The sequence below is a fragment of the Uranotaenia lowii genome, chromosome 1 (assembly GCF_029784155.1).
Source record: "Uranotaenia lowii strain MFRU-FL chromosome 1, ASM2978415v1, whole genome shotgun sequence".
Classification (NCBI taxonomy): domain Eukaryota; kingdom Metazoa; phylum Arthropoda; class Insecta; order Diptera; family Culicidae; genus Uranotaenia; species Uranotaenia lowii.
In genome coordinates this window covers 146,332,449-146,354,539 of record NC_073691.1, presented here as the reverse complement: position 1 = coordinate 146,354,539, position 22,091 = coordinate 146,332,449, and the positions used below count along the sequence as shown (strand labels likewise).

The window sequence follows — 22,091 nt, the reverse complement described above, 5'->3', positions numbered from 1 at the left end:
CCCCATGGCTTCGTTTGAAATGTTATGTAGTGAATGTATTGTGTTGATGTAGGTATATTTTGGAAGAACGAATCAATCAGGTGGGCTAGTTTACTTACAGGTATTCCGGCATCCGTGTATATACCTGGCCAGCTGGCAACTGATTGAACATTCCAATTATATAGTCAGTTATAGAATGAAACACATCTTACCTGTCGGCCGCTTATAGGATTCGAACCCAAAAGTTTTTCTTGCCGATACCAGGAATCGAACCCAGTACGCCTGGCGTACCAATACCAGACTCGCGCCAGCCTATCCGCTAGACCACATTGGCGCTTCCCAAATGTTCTGCCCACAGTGTTGCCAAAAACTTTTAGGAATGGAGTAAAATTTTTCTGTCAATTTATAAATTTCTTTACAAAGCTGCTAATTTTTGCCAAGAACAGTTTGAAAATAAGCTCTAATGCAATTCTATCAGTTATCATTTGAGTAACTGTAGACATTTAAGCTTGAAAATGTAAAACTCGCAGTTTTCTGGATAAGTTCTTTTTTTGACCGAGAACGTTTATTTTGAACGAGAGGTGCGTTGTATAGGAGAGAATCACCTGTATAGCTTAAACTTTCAGAGATGCTGAATTTTGTGCTTTGAAGCTACAAAAATGACACCGTTAAGATATTGTGCACCAAATACAAGAATTCTAGTCTTTTTTGGGTAATTCAGAGAACCAAACTTGTGAAATTTGGTTCAATAGATTTGGAAATATTTCGCAAAATCGAGTTTTTATCCGATTACTATCAAATTTTAAGGGATTGAAAAATAACTATTAAACTTCATTTTACTATTTTACTCGTATTTTATTTACAGTCTATACACGAATGCCCGCACCTTATTCAACCTGTGAATCAACCGTTTTTTGCATGTGAACCCATACTTTCTTCAATTCCTCGACTGTCTTCACTACCTTAGGTCATTTAAGAAGGTGCTGCTTCATAATCGCTCAGTACTTCTCGATGGGGCTGTTACGATTTGTTGGGAGGGTTGGACATTTTCGGCACGAAATTGCTCTGATTGTCCGCATACAACTTCAGCACATCCTTGGAGTAGTGACATGAGGCCAAATCCGGCCAGAAGATGGTTGGGACATTGTGGGCCTTCAGGAAACGAAGCTGCCGCTTCTGGAGGCACTCTTTCATGTACACCTGTCCGTTCTGCGCTTCCCGCACGTGCCGATGGCTTTCCAAACCAGGAATTTATTCGCAAATTTCGACATTATCTGAGTGCGGACATGCTCCGGAACGCCGCACTTGTCCTTAGCCGTGAAAAATCTGTTTGAAGTCGGCCTTCACATATGTTTCGTCGTCCATGATGCAGCTTTCAACTTTCGTCAGCATGTTGAGGTACAACTTCCTGGCACGGGTTTTGACGGACTTGTTCAGCTTCTCGTCGCGATTAGGGGCCTTTTGTACTTTGAACGTTCGAAGCCCAGCCTAAGTTTAGGCCTTCTGGACGCGTAGTTGGGACCTTCAACCAAAACCCGAACGCCTCCGTTCGGGATGTGGCTAAGAAGCTGCACCCAACTTCTTAGCCACATCCCGAACGGAGGCGTTCGGGTTTTGGTTGAAGGTCCCAACTACGCGGTTGTGATATTTGGTGTTGTACGGAATACTTTTTTCTTCACTCCTGGGCTTCCGATCGGTGGTCAATCGTTCCTCGAACCGCTTAATCGCTTGCAACACCGTGAAATTTGCGATTACCAACGTTTTAGCGATGGAACTATGCAAGAGATCCTTGTTCTCGTGATGAATGTGCAAGATTTTATCATGCATGAGCTGTTCTTTCGACTCCATATCCGCGAGCTTTAATCACAGGATTTTAAAACTTGCAGGATGTAAACAATGCACTATGAACTAAATCCATCCAAATTTTCATTAGGTTCTACCTAACGGTTAAAAAGTTAGACCAATTTCATAGTGTGGCAATTTCAGCGTGGACACCCTTTAATTAATCTCAGTGAACTTTTGCACTCCGTTGAATAGGGATATTTGGGATATATTGAAATTTAGAATTTATTATGATTTCAACTCAGACCAGAGGAGAATGTAAATTTAAATCAGAATGAAATTGCGAAAATTCTTGGACTAATCGGATTTTTCTTATACTGATAGATTTGGTTGATTAACTTTTGTCCGATTCTGAAATGACTTTACATTAAATTTCCTGAACAATGGAAATATTTGTCCGCAACTATATTCAACCATGCATCGGCACCGCGCTGAAATGCAAATGTCAAACGCCGATCGTTTGGGGACAAATATCAACCCGGATGAGGGAAGCTTTCTGGAAAATCCCCACCATTCATTCTTCGGAAATGTTATTTCGGGAGTTAATGTTTATTCAAGCTGCCGGGTGATAATTATTCTATTTTAGTGCTATAAGAGCACTCGGTTGAGCTTAATCGAATCCATCTTGCATTATTTGTTCCTATGTATATGGGGAATAAGATTTACTGATGTTCCGATTTTCTTTCATCGGATCGGATAACACGCGTCTTTTGTAATGTTTAACTATGCCTAGTAATCAACAAACGTTCGATAAAAAAAACGTTAACGTTCTTTAAAAGGGCAAAAACCGACACCCACGTGTTTTTTCTCCCAATCAGCACTAATTGCACTCTAGTCTAGTCTCGAGCACACCCCATTGTGTCATAGTTTCCCACAATTTTCGCGGTTGAAAACATTTCTAGCAGGGTGGTGGTTTTTTTTCCTCGCTCGTCGTTGTTGTTGTTATCATCAGCTGTTCAATTTAATTCCAAGCGGGAAATGTGCGGCGTTTCAATGCGATTCTGGGTCTAAGCTTCCGAATTAAACGCCTGATTGTATTTCGCTGTCATTTGACACTGAAAGTTAATTTTCAGAATCGCATTCTCGTTCTTCTGCCGGAAAGTAGGTAGTACGGTTTCTAGTTTTGATTGATGGACGATCGTCACCTCAACGGATGAGGTCTGGGCATTAAATGTTTGCCTTTTTTAACCATCAACTGCATATGGAATCATGTATGCTTCGGAAGTTTTTTTTTACATGTTATAGCTCAGTTCGATGTTGTAACATATTTCAAACTACTTTGACTTATTAACAAAAACTGTTTCAGGTGGTGATTGATTAGAAAATTGAAAACTTGAATTCATGCTTATGTTTATGATACATACACATCCAGATTTTCTCAGCATCCCGGTGGGTAGTAAAAGTACATTTACTACCCATCTTTACTCGGCCGAGCCCACTGTGCAGTATTACACGCAAAGATAACTGGATAACAGGGAAAAAAGAAACGTGGACAACAGTACCATACGTTTCCATGATTAGATTTGTTTTTACGTTGGGAGCTTATTTGCTAAAAGAAGTTAGCACATGGATACCGGTCTTTGGTTATTCCTCTTCAAATGGTTGGAAATAAGGTTATTTCACACAGAAATTCAAAATTTTAGGTGGACTTTGATTTTTATCTGTTTGTTTCAAAACGCTTAAATTCTTTGCTTAAAATGATTTAATTTGTGATGTGAAAATTTTGAATTTCTTTGTACCTGGACCTACTCCTGGTCATTAACCTTGGATATAGCGCCGTTGCTCGTTCTTTAAAAAAATCATGGATAAAACAGAAAAAAAAAATCGTTATTGATTATAATATTATGCATGCAGAAAAAATCCAAAATATGAGCGCTAATAATCGTAGCAGATTTGCCTACTAGCGACACGTCGCATGCGTCGCGACGTTGAAAATAATAACGACGCACCGCAAGTTTCCTAGGATACCTGGAGCATGCGATTGATGGCCTAAGGAAAATGTACCGTAAATAACATAAACAATGTTCGTGTACTATATCGAAATCGCCTACTGGACTGAAAAAAGAAAAACAAACCTGCGAATGACAGAAATCTCGCTAGTAAAAAAGCGTCGCTAGTCCTACTGGCGCTATTCGGTTTGGTGCTATACACATAATAACTAAGATGAAACAAATTGACGAATTCAACTACTAGTCCGCTTTCACTATTTTCACAGGTAAAACACAAATATTCGGGGATTTGTCAGATATTTGGCCTTGCAGATGAGATTCCAAAACCATAACACTTTTGACACTCCTTAAAATTTCACCTCGAACGTTTTCCTGCACCATGTATCGATCCTTATTCTAGTTTCGTCGGATGGTGGCCATTAATAGGAGTTTCACTTGAATTTCAATAGAAAGAATAAGTTTAAAAAATATATCCACAGATGAAATCGCAGAAATTTTCCACGGACGAAAAAACGTGTGCGTTGCAATCAAGTCAACGCCTACCTCTCTTCCTACCTATGAATCCGTTGAGAGAAGAAAAAATTGTCGATGCGAATAACTTTATTGATCAATGACTAAGATATTTATGCCAAACGATAAAAATTGTTACCGCAAACCGGGGTAATATTGATCACCGGAGTAACCTTGATCAACATGAAATTTCCACATAATCCTAAATCACTATGTCTGAAGTTAAAATATCTCAACACTTTTTTCTACGTTAAAAAGCCTATAAGTTAAGTTTCAAATTGAGAAATCTTGGATTGTTTTTGAAAGCTTCAAATATAATTAAAAATATAATTTCAAAATCTTGAAATATCTATTTTTTCGGAGACTCGCAAACAAAAATCCTTCCAGATAAAATCCACGCTTTAAGAAGCAAACAGGTTGATTTATGTGAGAGTTCAACTTTTTTCCTTGTAAATTTATAGTTTTGGTAAAGTTTTTGTTGTAGTTTGAGGTAAAATTTTTATATTAAAAAATAGGGACATTTTCCAAGAATAAGTCAGTCTAGAAAAAAGGCTATAAACCCTATCAAGCGCTAAAGTTTGATGGAAAAAACAAAAGGAGACTAGTGCGAGGGCATAGGGAATTGAAATTAGGCAAAATTTCATTTGTTTTTGTAGTTAGAGTTTAATGAGCAATGTTAAAAATGTAGCCCCTTCATTTATGCAGCAATCTTTGTCCATCTTTCGATGTTAATTGTTGTTTGGTGAATCTTAGAATTTACTGAACCAAAAGTTACTTATTTAGTATCTTTGAGCCACCGAAAGTGTTGTGTTTAATTTTGTAGAGTTGCATGATTAATTTTATATCATTTGAGTTATGTCTCATAGAGTAGCTCGTTCGCAGAAATGAAAGAACGAGAATTCTCAAATTTGGTCCGCAACTTGTTAACAGCGTTTTCGGTTTAAAGGCGTGATAATCGAGTTTTTCTTACTTTTGTTTCAAGGAATTTAACAGCAAGCTGTCATTTCTCCCAAACCCAATGTGGCAATCTAGTTCTCCATGAGTTTTGCTCAAGTTGCTGTTTATTTTATTTGTTTATTTATTTATTTCATTTGTTTCATTTGGTTCAAAATATCCTAAATTTTCCAACATGTCTTAGCAATTGATAAACTAGCATTTGTACATATTATGAAGATATTTAGTATCCTTTATGATCAAGAAAAATGTATAAAACCTTCAAAAAGAAGACTGATCAATGTTACCCCAAAGCATCAAATTCTAAACAGAGACGAAATCGATTTCTAAAAGAAGTTTAAAGTTGTCTAATAAATTTCTGTAACATGTTTTACGTTCATAGGAGTCCAGTCCAGTACTTGTTTTAAAAATATGAAACATGCCAAATTCACCTTAATAGAAAAAAATAATCGAAAAACATTGAAAAAAGTTATCAATCTTACCCCGGATTACGGTATTCAATAATTTCAATTGTTCAAATCGTGGAAGTAAATAGATTGAAAAAATTTCAACATGTTTTTTTTTAAATTTTATAATTGCTAATTGAATTAAAAAAAAATCAGTAAAATAGTTGAAAATATTTAACAGTACTGATAAAATTCGGACCATGTAAGAGCTTATATGCATAGTAGGTTAAGGATAAAACAACAGCATCAATAAATCATAGCAAAGTTAGATTAGCAACCAAAAAAAACGAATGGGTGATAAAAAAATAAATTCGAGTTTAGAATTATTCTCGAAAAAAAAAATCAAAACCTTGAACGAAGGAAAACAGTGCAAGAATTGATTCTTTATTGAGGGCATTTGCCTAAACCCGTAAACAACTTCATAATAATCTCAAACTAGGTGAGAAATATCCGTGTTCTCTAGGGCTACAAAAGTGATTTGTTTATCGTTGCACAGTAAGGCACAAAATTTTGGTTTTATGCAGTATTTTAGTATTTTAGTCATTTCACCTGTATAAGCCAGTTTTTTTTTGTCGTTCGTACTCATATAGGATTATTGGTCAATAAGATCCAAAAGTTCAAGTGTTCGAAAAATTTAAAAAAAAATCATTTATTACAGGTGGTCTGTACGCTATTGCTGCACAGGCAAATCTGATATCGTGTCTAATGTTGTCCGATTTTTTTTTTCCATTGGTTGAACATCTTAAAAGCCTTCTTAACCTTCAGCGATTCTAAGGAGTTGATATTTATTTGGTACGAATGTTCATAATGAGAACTCCTTGTTCAAATGCAATCTTATATTATTTTCATGTCTCATTTTTAAGTTGATCTATTTTACCTAATGGATATCAATTTAAGAACGCCCACAGTTTTTTTTTGAGCGAGCAGGGAAAAGCCCCTGGGAATGTAGCTACTTTCAGGCAACTTCTCCCAAAGGCATGAAACCTCCTCAGCACTTTCAGTTTCATCAGTTTCAGATCGTTCGAATGATTTATGCTCAAGATTACAATTTTAAAGGGTGATACGGTCAAAACTTGGTCAAGGGAAACGCGTGTAAATCGGTGAAATCGTTTGTTTAAAAAATCAAATTAAATTTCTTTTTCAAGTTTAATTAGTATAAAATTCAGGAAAAATATTCAGTTAGTCTTCCGCTTTTCCAAATCCGAATTGCCGGGCCTTACGCTTAACCCCTACCATCAGATTTTGTACAGCCACCTTGTCCACCTTCTTCGCCGCAGAAAGCCAGTTTGCCTTGAACTGCTGCTCGTCCTTAGCAGTTTTTTGGTCTTCTTTAGGTTCCGCTTGACAATAGCCCAGTATTTCTCAAATGGGCGGAGCTCTTGCGTGTTGGGAGGGTTCTTGTCCTTGGGAACCACCTGCACGTTGTTGGCGGCGTACCACTCTATGGCCTTTTTACCGTAATGGCAAGATGCCAAATCCGGCCAAAACAGTACGGAACAACCGTGCTTTTTCAGGAAAGGCAGCAGACGTTTTTTCAAACACTTTTTCACGAAAATTTCTTGGTTGACAGTCCTGGAAGCTATGAAAATGCTGCTTTTCAAGCCACAGGTACAGATGGCTTGCCAAACCGGAAGCTGCTTGAAGTCGGCTTTGACGTAGGTTTCGTCGTCCATTACCACGCAGTCAAACTTCGTCAGCATCGTCGTGTACAGCCTCCGGGATCGCGCTTTGGCCGTCGTATTTTGTTTATCATCGTGATTTGGAGTCACTACCTTCTTGTAAGTCGATAGTCCGGCCCGTTTTTTGGCTCGATGCACGGTTGTAGACGATACACCAAGCTTATTTGCGGCATCTCGGAGAGAGAGGTTAGGGTTTCGCTTGAAACTACCGGCAACTCTCTTTGTCATCTCAGCGGCTTCCGGTTTTCGATTTCCACCCGATCCAGACTTCCTGGCTGTCGACTAACGTTTCTCAAACACTTTAATTACATTTAGCGATTTTGCTAGCTTTGCGTGCGAGTAGCTCGGATTTTTGCGATGTGCGAGCAAAATTTTGATACGCTGCTCTTTTTCCTTGGACGGCATTTTGACAACTGAAGAGTGAATTCCAAAATCAAAATAGGAGCAACATTCTACACACACACACCTTCAAAATGAGGGGTGTTCAGGTTTTTTAAATGCAAAATTGAAAGAAATACATTAAGTTGATATCGACCGAATTTTGACCGTAGTATAAAAAATTATATTTTTAAAAAGGTTATTGATTACCTAACACATTGAGGACCACAATGAAATCTTAAATAAGTGTGCAACACTTAAATTAGGCTTTGAATATCTCGGAAACATAGCTCCCAATGGTGGGGAAGGGGTTTCCTAAGTTTAATTAGAAATAATAACAATGCCAAAATGCGCTATGAATAAAGAAATTTATTTCTAAAGCCAATTTGTTACTCATGAGTCATAAACATCACACAAATTCTAAAGAATAAAAAGTGTTACAAATATTTTTCAATATAAATCAGAATGAATGCTGTTTTCGGTAAGTCATTTATAGATTTATCAAAACTGTGTTTCTTATTCTGAACTAGAAATTTGCTTTCAAGTTCACTTGAGCAGTCTAATTTACAAATTTGATATCAATATATCCGAAACACCAGAAAACTAATGCGAATAATTATTTTCAGCAAAATATAATTTCATACGACATTGAATCATAATTCTAATTCTTTAAGTACATCTCAGATCAGGTCAGAAGTTAACGATGACTTAAAAATGTTTAAGAAAATTATAATGACTGTTAATTAATATCATAAATCTTAATTTAAATTTCTTTCCTTCATTTTCAATTGAAGAGTTCATTGAAAAATTTCGCTGTTATATCTTGAATTTGAAAAAAAAAAATAACGTTTTGAAATTTAATCATGATTGAATTTAATCTGATGAAAAGAAGAAAGGCTAAAGTTCACAATAATAACTTAATCACGACAATGAAGTGGTTGGTAGAATAAGAACAGAGAGCACAGATTGTCGAGGCTGCTGCTACGACAAATTTATTTCTGATTCAGTCTCTGGTAGAAAGACGGATTGGCACAGGGGGCACAGATTTTAAAGGCTGCTGCTAGAACAAAATAGTTTCTGAATCGGCCACTGGAGAAAGAAGGAATGGCTTTGGAAGCGCAGATTTTTAAGGCTGCTACTGCTGATTGTTTGTTAAGACGGAATGACTTTGGAAGCGCAGATTTTTAAGACGATTTGCAAGTCACCTAGTTGGGATTTGGCATGATTGCTCCGATGTTATTTTATTTGAAAAAAAAAATAAAAATAATGATGCTGAAACTGATTTGCGCAGGATTTCTCAAGTTTTTCCCACATTTTTTCCAAACAATTTTAAATCTCAACTTTTTTCCGCATCCCCTGGTTTTGTCGACTGGGTGGCCAGGCCAAGAAACTTTAATTCTGATTGAATCTACAGGAATACAGGAATCTTTGGTTAAATTGGATTATTTTAATCTAATGTATCCCACTTTATTCGTGTTTCATAACTTTTTCCATGTTCTGCTGGGGAAATTTCATTGCGTATATGTATAAGGTAAATTTCCAATCACTTTCCTGCTTCGCTTGGAGTTCCCATTCCCATATCAAACTTGCCCATTCTTGATAACACTGAGAAATTATTGAGTTTGAAGCCTAACTAGCAGTCAATCAATCGTCATGTGCGTACTTTCTGCACTATTGCAACCTACAGTAGCGTACATGATTTAAAGTATTGTCCAAATTTTTTTTATGGAAATGTATTTAAACAATACAGTAGATTTTGACCTTAATGAATTAAAAGTTATTAGTTACAATTGTTGGGTCAATGACCTCTAGAGCAGGGCAGGTCACTTTTGTCAAGTGGAACATTCATGCCCGTTACTGTAGATAATCGAAGTGGCTTATCGGCACTACGAGGATTCCGGTTTTTCATAGTTCAGTTAGATTCATATATAGGTTATAGTTTCTATTGTCCAAGTTGCAATTACCAGCTATCAGCCAGCGCCAGTCGTAACAAAACTACAATAGTGCTCATAGTGCTCAGAACGTTCTTCCAATAAGTGGAAGCAGTGATGTCGCCGAAACTCCCGGACAGTTCCATTCCGGTTCGTGTCGGATCGATACCGAAGTTGATCCCGGATGGATACAAGAATCCCGATGGTGGCGGCGGTAAACTGGCTATAGGTATGTTCCTCATGAACGGTTCCGGACAAACAACAGTTTAACAATGAACCATAATTCCAACCGGGCGCATTCTTTGTTTCGATTTCGATGATAACACTAGTTTACAGCATTTTTGAACTCAGTAAACTGAAGGTCATTTCCAATGTGAAATCGGGCGCTGAATCCGAAAATGAAATTCAAAAAAATCTCAGTAGAAGCGTTTTTGAGTTATGCTCCAAATATGAAATTTCGAAAAAATTAAAAAAGTTCTTGTACTTAGATTAAAATATCTCGGACGGCTTAACAGTAATTTGAAATCCCTCTTTTGCATATTGAAGGTTAATAAGTTTTCTATCGGTCATCTCAACACTGTTTTTGCGTTTGACCAACAGTATTGCTGATATTAGTGACTTTATGAGAAAAAAAAATTATAAAAAACGCATTTTTTTAGAGAAAATTCTGTTTCAACGAAAGTTTTAGACTCGATGATAGCATTTAAAAAATCTGATTTTCTTTTGCGCTTAAATGGTAATTTAAAACAAAGATTTCAAGTGGTTATTTATCAAAATCGGTTGAAAATTGAAAAAGTTATGGCTATTTTACCATAACTGAAATTTTTGGAGTTTTTAATAATTTAACGAACCGCAGTACACTTATCATAGTATAGGAAGAATGAAACATAATAAATCTCACTCGCTCCAAGTCAAAATTATTTATAAGCTTACCAGAAGGTCACATGCCAATTTTCTGGAAGATCTGACCAAAGGGAGGGGTTGCTTAAGTCTCAAACGTGAATACAATTTTGAGGTATTTTGCCCGGAAGGAACGAAAAATACTGGTTTTTCATCAATAACTTTTTTCATCACTAGCTGATTGTTTTTTATGGTTGATTTTTTTAAAGCCTAAGTTGAGACAAATATTTCACCCGAAGACTGTAACTCGATTGGATTTGAAACAGAAAAGTTATTGCGGTTCAAAGGCTGCAAATTTTGTCCAACACGCAATGAGTACTTTTTACGCATTGCGTTTTATACGACAATTTTCGACCAAAATACAATCTTTGAACCGCAATAACTTTTCTGTTTCAAATCCAATCGAGTTACAGTCTTCGGGTGAAATATTTGTCTCAACTTAGGCTTTAAGAAAATTAACCATAAAAAACAATCAGCTAGTGATGAAAAAAGTTATTGATGAAAAACCAGTATTTTTCGTTCCTTCCGGGCAAAATACCTCAAAATTGTATTCACGTTTGAGACTTAAGCAACCCCTCCCTTTGGTCAGATCTTCCAGAAACTTGGCATGTGACCTTCTGGTAAGCTTATAAATAATTTTGACTTGGAGCGAGTGAGATTTATTATGTTTCATTCTTCCTACACTATGATAAGTGTACTGCGGTTCGTTAAATTATTAAAAACTCCAAAAATTTCAGTTATGGTAAAATAGCCATAACTTTTTCAATTTTCAACCAATTTTGATAAATAACCACTTGAAATCTTTGTTTTAAATTACCATTCAAGCGCAAAAGAAAATCAGATTTTTTAAATGCTACCATCGAGTCTAAAACTTTCGTTGAAACAGAATTTTCTCTAAAAAAAATGCGTTTTTTATAATTTTTTTTATCATAAAGTCACTAATATCAGCAATACTGTTGGTCAAACGCAAAAACAGTGTTCAGATGACCGATAGAAAACTTATTCACCTTCAATATGCAAAAGCGGGATTTCAAATTACTGTTAAGCCGTCCGAGATATTTTAATCTAAGTACAAGAACTTTTTTTTATTTTTTCGAAATTTCATATTTGGAGCATAACTCAAAAACGGTTCTACTGAGATTTTTTTGAATTTCATTTTCGGATTCAGCGCCCGATTTTACATTAAAAATGTTGGTCAGTTAATCAAGTTCACGATTTTTTTTAAATTTTGTAAACTAGTGTAATCGGTCCAACCGGGAACAACGTCAGGTGAATTACATTTTGCTTGCTGTTCACTCTGGCTTCCCGCCATCAGCGTGATTAACAGTAAAGTGCAAGCCCAAATTGCGGATTCAGACCGGGGCAAGCACGTGCTTCGAATCGTTGATAAGTCAAATATCGCGCCGCCCGGAGACGAATCACACCTCCGCACAATCGCGTTCCCGGCCGGCACGTTCCGATGATGTTACAATAATAAACGCGACAGCAAAATCCGCCTAGTCTTTCCGCTCTTTCCGATGACCTTGGACGATTCCAAAACTTACCTGAACCGGTCCTCTGTTTGTTGTGACGATAATGCGCTAATCAGTTTCTTTTTTCTTTGTTTGATTCATTTCTTTGGGTACCGATTCCCCTCGGTTGATATCACTAGATGCGGAAGAGGATTACACGGAGCGGATGCCACAGCTGGGATCACTGCTGAGAAACCGACTCCGGAAGGGATGTTGCAGCACTAAGCTGGTCAAGAAGCGGTTGCCTATACTGAGCTGGCTCCCGAACTACGAACGTCGCTTCTTCCTGGAAGATGTGGTGGCCGGACTTACGGTAGGCCTAACGGTGATCCCGCAGGGCATTGCCTATGCCGTAGTCGCCAGCCTGGAGCCCCAGTACGGACTCTATTCTGCCTTCATCGGGTGCTTCGTCTACTTCATCTTCGGCAGCTGCAAGGACATCACAATCGGACCGACAGCCATCATGTCCCTGATGGTGCAGATTCACGTGGCCAACCTCGGACCAGCATTTGCGATTCTGTCTGCCTTTTTGGCAGGGTGTGTCATTTTGATACTTGGACTGCTCAATTTAGGTGAGTTCGTATGCACCATTTGAAATTCTTAGTTCGTTTATATTCATGAATATGAGAATGTTTACATACAGTAAGCGAAAAAAGAATAGTACCAACATGTGTTTTGCTTGATAAAACGAATGATTAAAATTCGTCAAATTTTTCTTCTACAATTTGTTTTAAAAAGTTTAAGGCATAAATCGAGCATAAATTTAAACAATTGGCGTTGAGGATTAACGATATGAAAAGAAGGTCCAAAATAAGAACAGTACCACTTATGTTTTTCTACACAAATCAAGATTATTTCATAAAATTCACTGTGAAAAAGTGAATAATAATGCATCTATAAACTATTAGAATATGAAACTGCATTTTTAGGTATTTTCTAGCATTCCAACTGGAACAAAAACAATTGCCTGTATTTCAGTTATTGTTTTTGAATTCAAAATCTCTTTCTATACAAATGTAGCGTTTTCTTCCTACTTTCAAGGAAAAGTACGGATAAAATTATTCGACACGGTTTCGAAGGAATTCTCAAATTTTTCCTGAAACGAGGCTCATCAGGCGGCGCTTACCTTCTTCGTCCATTGTTTAGTTATCTTTTTCCACCAGATCTTCATCTGATTGTCTTTTGCTTTTAAAACCTTTCCCTTCGCCTTGAGTCTCCTCTTCATGATATCCCAGTATTTCGTAACTGGGGGCGGTTAGGTGGGTTAAGGTTTTACGGAACAAACTGGACCCCTTTCTCTGCATACCATTCTTGAACGACTTTGCTGTAATGACAGCCTGCCAAATCTGGCCAAAACATTACGGGATGGTCGTGGAATCGAATGAATAGCAGAATTTGTTTTTGGAGACACTTTTTTGGTATATTTCCGAGACGTCATTGTCTCATTTGTAACTAAAACGCCACGTTATCTGCAAATGCCCTGCCAAATCATAAATTTTCGTGCAAATTTGTCGGCAAAAACAAATTTAAATTTGCCTGGAACATCCTCCGAGCCGTTTCCAAGTAAAATTTTTGACCAGAGATTTGCCCGAAGTCATAAGATTCATCGTCCATCAGAAGACACCCATCGAACTTGGTCAGCACCTGGTCGGAGGTAGCTTCCGAGCACGGATGTTGGCCTATTCTGTTTTATGGTCGGAGCTCCATACAACTTGATTCCTTCTCGGAATCGAATTCTCCTCATGGTACTATGGGCAGCACCGAATTTTCTGGAAAATTCACGGTCCGACAGATTTGAATTCCTCTTAATCGTCTTCAAAATCTCACCACGCAGTTTCCGGTCGACTGTTCCACAAGGACGATTGGCTTAAGGCTTCCAAATCGTTGTCAATGTTACCTTATATCTACCTATCTAAGGGTCCGGCGCCGATTGACCGAGGCATAGGGCTGAGATAAAAGATCTCCACTGCAATTCGGAGCCAGCGTCTTCATTTGCTGCCAGCCAAGGTTCTCGTCAAAAGTGCGGATTTCAGCGGCTAGACTACGTCGCCACGAGCTTCTGGGCCTGCCTCTTCTTCGATGCCTAACTGAATTCCAGTCAAGCGCCTCTCTGCAAATCTCGTTTTCATCTCTTTGCAGCGTGTGCCAAATCCATCTCCAGCAATGCGGATTTGACGTTTGAGTTGAAGGTTCGGATTTTCGTTCGTAGAGATATCTGACATGAGCGCCAGATGTTCCGGAGACTCGCAAACACAAACCGGGCCTTTCTGAGCCGGGTTTCGATGTCTTTCCTGGTACCACCATTAGGCGTTATCTGGCTACCAAGATACTGGAAGCACTCCACTTTCTCAACTTGTTACCCAGCTACCACGAAATTGGAGGGATTCACTGTGTTGATTTCTATCGACTTGGTCTTTCCGACATTGATTTTGATACCTGCTGCTTTGGAGCTTCCGGTGAGGTCGTCGAGTTTGATCTGCATGTCTTGTTGTGTTTGAGCGAGCAAAACAATATCGTCTGCCAGGTCAAGGTCGTTCAGTTGCTCTATTGTCGAAGCATTCCACGGCAATCCTCGGTTTGGTCTACAACAGTCAATCGATTCAGTCAAGATCTCATCCATTACGATGAGAAAAAGCAGCAGTGATAAAATACATCCTTGTCTCACTCCATTAGTTACCGGGATTAGATCGGACAAGACACTGTCGAGCAAGATCTTGCATGAAAATGCCTCGTACTGTGCTCCGATGAGATAGACTACTCGTCGTCTAACAGCAGCCCAGATGTTTTCGTGGTTCAGTGGTGGTGCTTTTTCGAAATCAACGAACACCAGCAGAAGAAAGTCCTGGAATTCGATGATTTGTAACAGTATTATTCGTTGCTTTGTAAAGTGGTCCAAACATAATATTTCATCATTGTATAATTTCATTCACAGGCAGCAGTCATTCGAGCGCTGACTTCGTTCGCTACCTCGCTTTGATTTCACTCGATTACGAGTGAAGAGCATTCCCGAAGAATGTGTATTGCGCTCGAAGCAAAGAAAAGTGCGATCTCCAGGGGGAGGGAAAACGAATGGATAAAACTCATAATCAATGCTCTCTACTCAACAGGGCAACAGCCCTCAGCCAGTCAAGTAATCCTTCAATGTTCGCGGTCTGCTACAAACTTGAACTTATAATAGACATCCTACACTTTTCGCTGGTAATCCGCAGGTGTAGTCTACACTGCTTATTTTATTTACATGGTTTTCCGTCTTACGACATAACCCGATGAACAATATTCTTCCAATTCTCCTCTAACGACTCGAGATCTTGGCTCCACTTGGTTGGGCTCGAGGTTCACTCCTCTTTGCCAGTCCGTGTGCCGAATCGAAATAAGCTAATCCTAGACTCGCGTTCGGGTGAACCCATCGTTGTCCACGCGCCAAGTATTGGCATCCTCACGAATCCTCCGCACGATATTGTCGGCTGTCGTGTCTGGTCCGCAGGCGGCAAGCATGTTAGTGCGTACCCCTTCGAACCTCGGACAGTTGAACACTATGTGCTCTGGTGTCTCAACTGTGTCACCGCAGGTTGGGCAGAATGACGAGGCCACGTGTAAAACCGATGGTAATACTGCATGAAGCAAGCATCAGTGACCAGTCAAGAACTGCGTCATGCAGAAATCTACTTCTCCATGTCTCCGATAATCCAAAATCCGATGTTAGGAATCAACCGATGGGTCCATTGGCTGCATTCCGGTGCTGCCTGCTGGGCATCGAGGCCTCTCTGGCACGTTTCCACACATCGAGCATGTGCCTGTTCCTCTAGCAAGACCGAGATAGGCATGACCACCGCCACAATATCAGCAGCTAACGAGGACACCGCTCGGTATACGCTGATGACTTGCAGTTTCATCAGCCGCTGCACGCTGCAGAGCTTTATACTGCCTGCTCAAGGCTGCCTTCTAGGGTGCGCTTCCGTACCGCATAATGAACGAGGTCATGTTCGCCAGTACCCTGCTTCTGCTGCAGTTGATCGCCGAGTTGTTAGACATGGATGGCCGGCGAGAGGGCTGCTGTCGCCATTGCCGCTCTTTTGCGGGCGTAGTCGACGTGGGCCCTTAAACTCAGCCGGTCGTAGATCATCATCCCAGGTAGGTACTTGATCGCACGCTTGGATGCGATTGCGCTTAGTCCAGCTGTTATCGTCCCTGATTGTGCTGAAATCAGGTTGGTGATCAGCACCATCTCGGTCTTGTGGTGAGCCAGACGCAAGCTCTTGGAGCGCATCCAACTTTCCACTTTCTCAATCGCTACTGTGGCGAGCAGCTAGACCTCTCCGGTTGATGGGTGCGATGCCAGGAGAATAACATCGTCGAAGAATCCCACAAGTCTCACTCCCATGCACAGTGGTCCAGAAATGAAATTTAGCGGGAAACAATTATTTGCGCTCTTGCCTTAGGTTTAAGACATTTGGTGTCCAAGACAAAGTTGTACAACATCACAAGGCGCTACTTTTGAATGAAACATTTTTAGGGTGGTTCATAAAACTCCTTAGATACGAAAATTATTTTTTTACTGTAAGGAGATAGTGCTGTATTATGTTCAGCAATTATGTAGAACAACATAATTGATGAAACTTTGTAGAAGACTTTGAATGTCTATCTATTAACGTTGGGCATGGAAACGAAAAAAAACAGAGAGGGTGACGTCGAGCGAAAGCGATCAGGACAGCGAAGGCGAGGAGGATCTGGAAATGCACGGGGTATAGCCAAGAAATACGAAATAAAAGTAGAACATCTAGCAACTCTAGAAAGACTAAGTCGAAGTCAACGACAAGATTATCTGAACGGATCATTCTCAGGTTCGGTACAGGCGACCGATCGGTTGATGAAGGAACTACGGGACATCTACCGGTCTGATTCGTGCAAGAGCAACATATACTCGATAGAGCTGGTCAACGTTTCGATTTACGAGTGGAACATACGGCTGATGTCGGTCGACCCGGACCGCCCGTTGCACAACGATCTTGTCCTGCTGAAGAAGAAGGAGGGACAAGGACAGCATCCTGCTCAACATCACCTTGAAGGAGAGGCATCTTTTCGAGCCACAGTTCGTTCGGGTCGTTCATTCGGTGGTTACGTACTGGTGGGTGGTGAAATCTGTATGGAGTGGTTTACGGAACAAGGCTGAAGTTCAGTATACACGGTCGAGGCGATTATAATGCAGAAAGCGGCCACTCTAGTCAAGGGTACAGTCCGAATACAATTTGGTGTGACCAAGAATCATTCATAGGGCCAGGACAGCTTGACGCGTGCACAGCAGAGTTTCAAATCGTTGGTCCAAATCCACAAGAAGAACGGCTGGTTCACTCCGCCAAAGGAGGACAAATAAAAGCAAATTGAACGGGTTTAAGCAGCTGCAATCGGAACAGCAGTAAACCAGCAAACTATCCTAATCTTTACAGTAGCAAACAGCGACCGGAAGCACAGAGACAACAACCATAGCAGATAAGCCCCAGCCAACACACAGATTGGGAAAAATAACAAGGCAGCAACAGGAACGATATAAAGGATGGCTCAGCACTTCAGTTAACTACACCGCAAGCTTGGAGTTCAACCAAGGTCGGCATTTTGGATCTTCAATTAGCTAGATAAAAGTTAGATTCCTGCACTCCCCTGTTTTGAAGCTATACTCTTCTAGAATAGCTTCAAACTCAGATAGTAGGGGGAGATGTAACGGACCTGAGGCCAATTCCCACACAAAGTAGGTTTGCAAAAGGTTATTGGCCAGGGTACCAAGAAGCGAACACTGCTACTCATCAGCTTTGTTTTTTTATTCAACTTTGTCAGCAAGAACTCGAGTGGGTCCGGGGCCCAGAAAAGTTCTTGTTGGCAAGTCAATTGAAGAAAAAAACAGGTGTTGACTGAGTAGCCAAAAAGAGATATAGAGAGAGAATGAACTTAGTTCTGTTCAGAATGAACTAAGTTCATTTCTTTTTTTAGGGTATATATAAGAATGAATTACGATTAATAAAAAGAGAGTTGTGAAACGAACTAAAACGCGATCGTTTACTTCGATGACCGCTCCGCTACATGATGATTTTTCGTGTACAAGTTAGGGTGGTCCTACAAAAACAAGTTTTTTTATTATAACTTTGTTGGGTACCAACTTATCAAAATCATGTGTTCGGCAAGTATTTAGCAAATCATTATGCGCATCTTTTGTAGCACACAGATTTCTAATATCTACTTTTGATTCGCAGTTATCATGAATTTTGTGTTCAAAAATGGCCGTTTTGTATGAGCCATAACTTCAAATGAAGCAAACCAAAAAATTCAAACTTTAATTCATTTGAAAGAACATGTTAAAATCTACATTATATCAAAAAACTGGAGAGGTGTTTTTTGTTTAAAGCTTTTTATTTACATTTGAACTTGACCAAAATTGCCATTTTTCATAAAACAAAATATATGACTTTTGCTCTGCGACATGGAATTCTTCTTTGCTTTCGCACCCTTAGTCAATAATTCTTAATTTTTTACCACTACAAAAGCAGAGTTTCCTATTCATAACCTTTTGTAAAAATTTTGAAAGACTTACATAGCCAGAGAGGCACAAATGAAAAATAAAAAATTAGGATTCTTGATTATTAATGTATAGAACTATAAATTGAAAACAATGAATTACTAACTACCCAACAAGAAAGCCTTGAATTGTATTTTTCTTAGAAGGAGTTATTATTCACTTATGTCCTTTTGACTGTGAAAGCCAGTTTTGGTTTCTCCGGTGATCATTTTGATCAAACCCAAGTAAACCACACAGTTTTCAGTTCAAGAGTTTCGATTATTCGTGATGAACGTTGAAGGGAAAGTTATAGTCGTTCACTGGCTAAAGGGGTCTAGTGAAAAAGATGTGGTTGAAGTTCTGTTAAAAATGGATCCGAAGCTTTCGAAATTAACATTGAAAAAGAAATTAATTAATTAAATTAATTTGGTGGGTCATACAGTGGAAAGGTTGTTGAAATATTTACAATATAATTCTACATTTCCGGAAAAAATGCTTCGATTGATTTTCAAATGTGGAGCATATGGTAGCTCAAACCACAGCAGGTGTAAATTTATTTAGAACGAACCTTTTTCTTTTGATCTTCAAATTATTTCAATGTAGATTTAATGAATCATTCATTTTTGCTAAGGAAAATGTAGATCTAACAAGATTCGTTGGAAATGTTCATGAAGATCGCAGATCGTCTTGTATGGACAAACCCACTTGGAGAGTCAGGAAAACCAATATAGAAGTGAATGAACGGCGTCAAAGTCTTCGAAACATACTAAAAGAACAACTGAACTTATGTATTGATGAGCCTAGGGTCACCGGTGGGAATTCCAATACAGGAAATATTGCCAGGAAATTCTTCGAGAAACGGATTGAAGTTGCACTGAATGTTCAGCTTTTGGAAAAGTTTTACGTGATTTTAACCATTTATCAACAGTAGCTCGTTTGAAGGGTATGCTGAAGAAACTCGGCTTTATAACAATTTATATAGCTGATATCCCGTTTCTCCAACCGTACACAAATTGTTAGTGCATGGAGCAGCAGTCAAAAAACATCATATTTTACCCATAGGCATGTATTCGGAAGAAGCTGGTGAAACAAGAAACAGAAGTTCACGAAGATTTCGAGGAAACCACTCCAGAAAGTTCGATCGTGTGGTTAGTCTGGAGGATGTTTTTAAAAGACTCCTCCTGACATTTTTTTTTTTTTTTTTTTGTGGAATTACAAAATTTTTATTTATTTTTTTTTATTTAAAACGAATCTTAACCTAACTTTACGATCTTTTGGGTTTACAACATTTCCATCAATTGTTCTTCATTAGTATGATAGCTTCAACTGCTACTTTGCGATTATGACTAACAAACTTATCAAAAACAAGTATGCCGAAAATCAATTTATCTCTTTTTATACACCAATTTATCACTTTTTCCTATCTGGTTGTATTCATAGTTTACGCATACAAACTTTTAAACTATTGTTGCAAATTATTTGGCAATCAGTGTTCAACGATCTACTTTTTTCTTCGAATCAAATCGCAAGAGGCACTCCTTGTTTCACGTGACCTCGAAAATCTGGCCTGCATTCGATGATAATCCTCGCCTTTGGCTGCAACGATGATCTGCTTTCGTCCAGGCGTCTCGTTCTCCGAAGTCTCTTCACCCTTTTCTTTGAAAGATCTTCTGTCTCGTTTTTTCGTTTTTTCTCTCTTCTCTACCTCACGCCATTCTTCGCCAGCATTTTCCACTCGTTCGTTTTCTTCCGCCTTATCGCATGCAACGTTGTTTGCCAAAGCGTGATCTTGATTTCCAGATAGCACACGAGGATTACCGTGGTCCTCTACTGTATCCACGTTGTCGCCTATCTCAACGGTGACATCAGCAGCTACTTCAATTCTCCGAGTATCCAACACAGATGAGGTGACCGGTTTTCTAGATAGTGTCGATTTTTTTTTCGATTCCGTCAAAACGTTGATGCCATTTGCCACAACACTAGCAAACGAACTGTTCTCTTTATTACCCAGCAGCCTAATGTTCAGGTTTCTTTTTTTGGGACAATGAACCTTCAAATGATCCAATGCCCCGCACACGAAACATTCTTTACGCATGCCTTCATAATGAATTTTTGCCTTGATATATTGAATCTCAAGGTTAGCTGGTACTTCATTTTCTACTTCCATATAGACGCCTCTGACCCCATTTAAAATGGGAAACCCAGAGTCTATGGAATATCGCTCCCTAACCAGTTGTTTCACTTTCCCAAACCTCGTTAAAACAATAGAAATATAGTGGTCTTCTACCTCCGGTGGAAGACCAAAAATCCTTAGGTATTTGAGCGATCTATTGGCTTCAGAAACTGTCACGTTTACTAAACTGCCGTCTGCATACTCGAAGAGCACCGGATTATCCAGCTTCGCTATTGCCATTTGCAAAAATTCTTCCGATTGGAATTTCACCAATAAACTAAAATCTTCCCGGTACATGGCACTTAGGTCGTCACACTTCCATCCATTTTTCCGAAAGAAATTAAAAACTTCGCCATTAGTTGGATTACGCGTCTGATTCCCGAAATGAAATTTGACAGTCTTTTCTCGCTTGGGCTCCATTTTGTATTCTGTGTCTTCACAATAACCACACGCTAAGCAATCTTAAAACACGTCCGTTCAACTCCGTATCTGTAACCGAACTGACATCAGATCCATACTTCTCATTATCCAATAGAAAATGTATGAAATATTAAAAAATCAGCCTTGCTGAATCCAGCCGTCATTTGATTTGTGACCCCTAACGCGTTTTTTTATTAGTTTCATTATTGCTAGAATATAAGTGTTTATTTTTATTTTCTATGAATTTTTTGTTGATTTCTCAAATAAACTTTTTTCCGTTTTTCCGTTTCTGTTAACTATAATGATGATATAAATGTTACGATGTGTACGGTTATTCCTCACGCAGCCAAAAGTAGTCAAAAATAATATAGAAAGGTTATATGAAAAATGGCAATTTTGGTCAAGTTCAAATGTAAATAAAAAGCTTTAAACAAAAAACACCTCTGCAGTTTTTTGATATAATGTAGATTTTAACATGTTCTTTCAAATGAATTAAAGTTTGAATTTTTTGGTTTGCTTCATTTGAAGTTATGGCTCATACAAAACGGCCATTTTTGAACACAAAATTAATGATAACTGCGAATCAAAAGTAGATATTAGAAATCTGTGTGCTACAAAAGATGCGCATGATGATTTGCTAAATACTTGCCGAACACATGATTTTGATAAGTTGATACCCAACAAAGTTATAATAAAAAAACTTGTTTTTGTAGGACCACCCTAACTTGTACACGAAAACTCATCATAAAACCTAAACGTTAATAGATAGACATTCAAAGTCTTTTACAAAGTTTCATCAATTATGTTGTTCTACATAATTGCTGAACATAATACAGCACTATCTCCTTACAGTAAAAAAATAATTTTCGTATCTA

General features: G+C 38.6%; 1 protein-coding gene and 1 pseudogene across 2 annotated transcripts in view; both read left to right on the top strand.

The window, feature by feature from the left end:
* Window positions 1-22,091, top strand: part of LOC129740431 (sodium-independent sulfate anion transporter-like) — a 64,070-nt gene that overhangs the window by 38,993 nt on the left and 2,986 nt on the right. Inside the window, exons 1-2 of one of the 2 annotated variants that reach the window (XM_055732101.1) lie at window positions 9,259-9,897; window positions 12,220-12,651. In XM_055732101.1, the coding sequence (XP_055588076.1) occupies window positions 9,786-9,897; window positions 12,220-12,651 (544 nt within the window). In that variant the 5' untranslated portion in view covers window positions 9,259-9,785. Of the gene's footprint in view, window positions 1-9,258; window positions 9,898-12,219; window positions 12,652-22,091 lie in introns of those variants that run through there. The other variant, XM_055732102.1, reaches the window with a different exon arrangement.
* Window positions 16,753-18,112, top strand: LOC129740432 (ubiquitin-conjugating enzyme E2 Q2-like; annotated as a pseudogene).